This window comes from Octopus bimaculoides, chromosome 7, assembly GCF_001194135.2.
Source record: "Octopus bimaculoides isolate UCB-OBI-ISO-001 chromosome 7, ASM119413v2, whole genome shotgun sequence".
Classification (NCBI taxonomy): domain Eukaryota; kingdom Metazoa; phylum Mollusca; class Cephalopoda; order Octopoda; family Octopodidae; genus Octopus; species Octopus bimaculoides.
The window spans coordinates 39,364,951-39,372,355 of record NC_068987.1 but is presented as its reverse complement, the minus strand read 5'-3'; the positions used below and the strand labels follow the sequence as shown (position 1 = coordinate 39,372,355).

At 34.6% G+C, this 7,405-nt stretch overlaps 1 protein-coding gene across 2 annotated transcripts in view; it reads right to left on the bottom strand.

Moving 5' to 3' along the window:
- LOC106869668 (probable 3',5'-cyclic phosphodiesterase pde-5) overlaps nt 1-7,405 on the bottom strand; it is a 332,523-nt gene that overhangs the window by 96,922 nt on the left and 228,196 nt on the right. For both annotated transcript variants that reach the window (XM_052969509.1, XM_052969510.1), the window contains exons 14-15: nt 3,995-4,063; nt 2,478-2,592 (exon numbers count right to left, since the gene is read on the bottom strand). In XM_052969509.1, the coding sequence (XP_052825469.1) occupies nt 2,478-2,592; nt 3,995-4,063 (184 nt within the window). The remainder of the gene's footprint in view (nt 1-2,477; nt 2,593-3,994; nt 4,064-7,405) is intronic.

The following is a 7,405-nucleotide window of genomic DNA, read 5'->3' as shown; positions in this document are numbered from 1 at the left end:
AAAGGTGCTCCAGCGTGGCTGCAGTCAAATGACTGAAACAAATAAAAGAATAAAAGAATCACCTGTGTACTTCAAAATCACACAGCTTCTGTATACTCCAAAATCATTCTCCGTTTACATAATCCTCTCCCCTCCTATATTTTTTTTACATACAACTAAACAAAATTGAATATCCATATTAGTATTACATAGAAAAATGCGAGCAAGTGAAATAATATTCTTAAGATTATAAACCTGGAAAAGTACAGGACAGGTTATTACACTTGAAAACGTTCAGGACAAGTTATTACATTTGGTAAAGTACAGAACAAGGAAATATTTTTATAACTTCATTGCATGAGATTGTTACTATGAAATTCCCCGAATTGACCTGTCATTTAAGCTTAATTAAAACATAGTTTGTTTTTAAAATAAAAAAATGTTAATTATACTTAAATAAAAAAAAAACAAATCGTATTTTTTCGTTGTCAAGTTACTGTCTTTAGCTGAAAGGTATGAGTTACTTGCCTTTCAGGATTAAGTTAATTTCGGAGAATTTTCCCATTATGCACCATTTTCGATATTTATATCCCGAATACCCTAATATCTCCCTAACCACTTATCCAATTTACACAAAATTTGTTTTATTCCGTTCGTATTTACATTTTAGGGAAATATTAATTCATAGTATTTCCCGATTATGTGCCAGTTTGGTTGGGTAACATTGCAAGCAAACAAGATTCAAGTTAACTTTTAATTTATTATAGATACACACACATACGTACATACACACACACACACACACACACATCTATATATACGTTTACATACATATATATATTGGGTCATCCCATAAATAATGTGGTTTTTTATACTTCTTCTATTTTTCAAAATTAAGATAAACAAAGTTCTTTTTTGATCTAAAATATTCTCCCCTTCATTTGCTACAAGGCTCTTCCATCTATCTGTTAGACTTGCAATGCCTCTCTTCCAAAATTCACTTCTCCGTGATGAAAAATACTCCTCCTTTACTCTTCTGACTTCATCTACAGAATTCATATTTTCCCAGTCCAAATGATTTTGAAGACTGCAGAATAAATGATAATCAGATAGAGCAATGTCCAACGAATATGGTGAATGGTGCATCATTTCCCATTTAAACTGCTCCAGCCTTTGGAATGTCATCCTTGCTGTATGTGGGTGAGCATTAGACTGATGGAATAACTCCTTTTGTCTTGAAAGCAAAGATGGTCATTTTTCTTCTAGTGCTGACTTAAACCACTTAAGCTGCTCGCAGTAGATCTCCTTTTTTATCATTTGGTTTGGGTTTAAAAGTTCAAAGTAGACTAAACCCTTCATATCCCACCAAATAAATAACAACACCTTACGTGGATGAAGACCTTCTTTAGCCTGCGGTGCTGGTGTTTCCCCTTTCCCTACCCACTGTCTTCAGTGCTTGACATTTTTATAGAGAACCTATTTCTCATCACCAGTCACTATTTGTCCAAAAAGAGTTTATTCATGAGATGTGACAGCAAAGAAGAGTACACATTCACTCCCTGCACTTGATTAGACTCGGAAAGTTTGTGAGGAACCCACTGATCCAATTTGCTGACTTTTCCAATGGCATGCAGGTGTTGATGAATGGTTGACTGACCGAATTCAAGCTTCTCTGTTAGTTTCTCTAGAGTTACGATGGGATTTTGTTCCACCAGGGTTTGGAGGGCATCTTCATTGATCTCTACAGATCTTGCAGGAGAAGGCTCATTTTCTAGGCTGTAATTCTGCCCCAGAATTGAAACCACAGTTGACACTGGCTTACGCTTATTGTCTGATCCCCATATGCTGCATTAATATTCCTCACACTTTCTGTTGCATTGTTGCCTTTATTGAAATCATAAAGCAAAATATGCCAAATATGATCCTTTGCCACTTGCATTATAGCTTTGAAAAAATAACTGTTAAAATCGAACTGCACTTTTCAAAATTTGCACTAGGAATAAGTACAAGGTAAACTACCTGCTTTTATTGCAAATTGATGGTAGTTTATCCTGTCCCCCTCCGACTTTTAGTTCATGCTACTGAAAAAAAACCCACATTATTTATGGGATGACCAAATATATTGTAAATGTCAATATTTAATATCTATATATTTAACAAGAGTGTCAAGAAATGTAGGTAGGAGTATAATATTTCTAGGTATATTGTAGGTTTCTCTTCTATGTATTATATAAGCATAAATATTTTATAAACTATTGACTGCTTTTGTTCTGTTATACCTAAACAAACTCAACTGATACATTGCCTGTAGCCAATCTTCATTTATGCAAGTATCACATCCTTTCCTTAATGCTGGAGTTTAGGCACATATTCAACCTGAGCACTCATCATATGTATCAATTATGTCATTTAACATGTTATTATCCTCCACTAATACACATTTATAAGTTCCTAGGTTAATAAAACTCTTTCTCAGTTAAAGTTGTTGTTATTTTTACCTTTGCATGGTGCAGAGCAAGGCCACAGTAAACTGCAAATGCTTCAAAAGCTTCTTCATCATCTTTGGTAAAAACTCCATTTAATTTATTTACCATTTGGACAACACCGATAACTCTAGGAAATGAAAATAAATAGAATAGTTATGCATAATCAACAAAACATGAGATAGATATATAGTGGACACAAGATATACCGTTGAAGCAAACACCTATAATGTAGAGAGCTATGAAATGTTAATTGAGTCATGTTACACCCAAGTGAGGAGTATCAACCATTGCCTTAATGTATGTATGTATGTATGTATGTATGTATGTATGTATTTGTATTTATATAATGTGTGTGTAAATAACTAGACCACAAATATACAGTGGGTTATGAATAAATATGTATACAGTGGAATATTCATATGTTGAATAAACTTTTATTTAGTCTGTGCTTCAGATGCATTGTGAAGTATCTGTTAAGACTTGTACATGTTTGACCAATGGGCAAACCATCAGTTAAGATAGTTGTTACTGTTGTTCTTTAACTCTAAGTCAGCCATTATCGAGCAGGTAAATGATCAAAGGCATAACTATCCTTTCTTTCATTCAGAAAATAAAAGTACTGTATCTAGTGTGATCTTATGCATTGTGTCCTTCCTTTTTTTAATGGAGATTTGGCTGTCATTTGTAGCAGGACAAGCAACCCATAGAAACCCTCCTTTATAAGTTCTGCTGTTCTCATTTACTCAAACAGGATAGTGAATATAGTACATTTTTTACTTGTAAGCAAGTTTTCATTTTCTTTTTAGCAGAACAACTGAAGAAAATGTGAGTATTTCATTTCTTTCTTATGTAGATAGAGGAGTGAGTAATTACTTGAGTGTTTACTCACTATAGTAAACACTCCTTTGTGCAGGAAGGTTTACCCATAAAAAAAAAGATAAATGGTAAAATACAAACACACCAATTAGAATTGAATCTTTCACAAAACCTCAAGGTTTCCTTGAGTCAGAATCTTAATTCTAGTTTGAGCTGATGTGCATGTGGATAGGACACTAACCTGTTGCATATATCACAAGGAAATGAACTTTGCACTTGTCAAATTGACAGTGCTACAACTGCTTGCAGAGGTGAAACTACCCCAGCCTGAGGCATTTGCTTACAGACAGATTGTCTTGGCCTTGAACACACTGTGACAGGCTACAAACTACCAAAACTTCAGCTGATGTTGGATAACTTGTAACTCAGTCTTATGCAGCTAATTCACAAATGTAGTCACTCAATCTGCTAAAAATAACAGTTTGAAAAATAGGGTGAACATGAGTGAAATAAGTTTGGTCATATGTTTGCCTGTACAGGATTGACCTGAAGTTCAATAACAATAATGACAACAGCTAAAGTAGTAGGTCCTCTAATTATTTAAAGATCAATAACTTAAAGCCACCTGACTTCAACAAAATTATGAGTACATCTGCGGCCTTCTGTCTCTGGTCAAAACCATTCTTAAAGACTATAAAAGCTGATTAACTCACTTTCCTCGGATGAATATAGGCATACATAAGATGGTTTTTGTGATGTATCCAGTCTTTTGGTCAACATCTCTGAAAGTGAAACAAAGAAGATATGTAAACCTTATCAAATATTATTAAACAATACATAAAATTTTATTGTAATAAAGAAATTATAAAGTTTTCTTTCACTTTAAGACAAGAAATCATTATTTTTATGAGCAAAGCAAAGCCTTGTAGACTAACAGCAATGTTGGAGCCTTGCAATATTTGTTCTGGCTCATTATGTTGACTTCAAATCCTGCCAAGGTCAACTTTGCCTTTTCTTTCTGGAGATCAATAAAAAAAAAGGACCAGTCAAATAGTGGATTGATTTAATTGATTGACCTTTCCCAAATCTATCACCTTATGTCTATGTCAAAAGTTTTGGATTGGCAGAATCATTAGAGCCTCAGTCAAAACAGTTTTTGTTCAGGCTTTCTACTTCTTAAGTCCATATGCTGCCAAGGTCAGCATTGCCTTTCTTCCTACAGGGATTGATAAATAGAGCAGCAATCAAGAACCAGGGAAGGATTAATGGAATTAATTGATGAATCCTTCCTCAAAATTTGTGGCCTTGTGCTTATGTTAGAAATGGTTAGTGATAGAATTCATTATTTCACTTGAATGATATAATGAATTCTATTACTACCTACAGATGCCATGGCACTCCTAACTTTGACAGACACTTACTAGGGTAGGGGAAAGTTAATACAGATTACTTAAGAGTTAATGATACTGATTTCTAACAAAGATAAAAAAAAACACAAATTTTGTGGGAGAGAACAGTCAATATACATCGATTCCAGTACTAAACTCATACTTCATTTTATTGACCTTCAGAAAGATGATAAGGTTGGGTTTGAACTCAGAACATGAATAGATAAAACTAAATAGCAAAATGCATCCTGTTCAGTCAATACACACAGTTTCTGCCATTTACCCACACTTGAAAATTTAATAATCATTTCTAACAATTTTGTGGGGAAAGTTAGTTCATACCATCTCCCCGAGTACTTGAGGAGTGCTTTTTATTATTGAACACAAAGCAATGAAAGGTGGGATTTGAACTCAGAATGTAAAAAACCAGAACACGTACCATAAGGCATGTTTTCCAATGTTGTAACGATTTTGCCAATCCTCCACTAGATGATTTAATATCAATTTTTCTTTCAAATGACAGGCATAAAACATCTTCATAATGCCAACTTCCTATTCTATAAACTGGGCAGTTGCCTATCATCATCATCATCGTCGTTTAATGTCCACTTTCCATGCTAGCATAGGTTGGATGATTTGACTAAGGACTGGTGGACCAGGAGGCGACACCAGGCTCCAATCTGATTTGGCAGAGTTTCTACAGCTGGATGCCCTTCCTAACGCCAACCACTCCAAGAGTGTAGTGGATGCTTTTACGTGCCACCAGCACGAAGGCCAGTCAAGCAGTACCGGCGACGGCCATGCTCGAAATGGTGTATTTTACGTGCCACCTGCACAGGAGCCAGTCCATCAGCACTGGCAACGATCTCGCTCGAATGTCTTACTGGCAACGGCGACGCTCGAAATGGTGTATTTTACGTGTCACCTGCACAGGATCCAGTCCATCGGCACTGGCAATAATCTTGCTTGAATGTCTTTTCACGTGCCACTGGCACAAGTGCCAAGGATGCGACGTTCTTAACAATCAACGGCCGCGCTCGAAATGGTGTATTTTACGTGTCAAGCCAGGCACTCACCTACTTGATGCAGTAAGCAATTTTAATTAATTTACATCCTTAGTAATGATAACAAATTATTCTTTAAATGACTAATTCTGGTAAAAAAAAAAAAAAAAAAAATTGATTGAATTCAGAAAGCCATAAGTAGAGAGTCTGATCCAGGTGATTTTCAGTCTTATCAGACCTAATCATACAAGCTTAGTCTAACTCAGCATTTTTCAAACTGTGGGTCCTGGCCCTTCAATGGGTCACAAGATAAATAACATGGGTCGCAACAAAAAAGAAGGAAAGAAAAAATGCAAGTGGGTGCAAAGTGCAGAATATAACTAGCATTTTTCAAACTGTGGGTCCTGACCCTTCAATGGGTTGTGAGATAAATAAAATGGGTCACGACAAAAAAGTTTGAAAACTAATTGCTGATCCAGACATTACACCTCATTAGGGAAGCTTAGTCTAACTGTAACTACAAATCTTAGAATGGTTAGAGGGATATAAAGGGTTTTAGATATAAACATTGGATAGGTTGATAATTTAAAAAATGATTAAGTAAAAATACTGAAGTGGGTGTTAACATATTTCATATTTATCAAATATATAATGATGAAATTAATCATTGTGTGAATGATTAATTCTAGTCAAAAAAGGTAAGGGAGACAATTTTAGTTTAAATTAATCATATATGGAAGGCATTGGGGAGTAAGTCTGACATTTATGATAATTCTACACCAATTTCAGTTTTATCACATTTTGTCAGTGAATCTTAATTTAGTTTATATTGAAGATCAATTTTTTAAATACACTCATCACAAACACGAATTACAAAATAAAAAAAGTTATTTCAATTGAAGTTGCACTGTAATTTTGTGCATGCACACAGCAAGAAATGACATAATTTGTACTGAAGTTTTACCTAGGGTGTGTGTCTATGTGTGTGTGTGTGTATGCGTGTGTGTGTGTGCACGCGCGCGCAACAGAAACATACATGGAAGTTTTGTAGCAAAAGAAGTTATTTTTACATTATTTACATTATGTACATTGGATGGATATTTGTCCTCATCTTGTTTGTTGTTAACACAATGTTTCGGCTGATATACCCTCCAGCCTTCTTCAGGTGTCTTGGGGAAATTTCGAACTTGGGTTCTCATTCCTAAGGTATTTTTCGATGTTGTTGTTGTTATTATTATTATTATTATTATTATTATTATTATTATTATCATTATTATCATTATTGTTCAGGTCACTACTTCGAATTCGGAATCTTGAGGTTAGTAGCCCGCGCTCTTAACCGCTCTTAACCTAAACAACAACAACAACAACAACAACAACAACAACAATAATAATAATAATAATAATAATAATAATAATAATAATAATAATAAATTCGTTTTATTGGCCACAAGGGCTAATATCAATTAAAAACATCTAACGACAAAGACAGGACGAAGGTTACAAAAGGTTTTGTCGGAAAAGGTAGGCAAGTTCGTCTAAACAGAGGAAGAAAACGGAGAAAGATATAATAAATAAATAAATAAATAAATAAATAGATAAATAAATAAATAGAACTCCCAAAGGGGGAGGCGCTTCGAATAAGGAAAGGTTACACGTGGAAAAACCCATAAAACCACGGGAGCCTGGTCAGAAAAAATAAGAAAGGGGTATAGAGCCCTTTCTCCTTTTA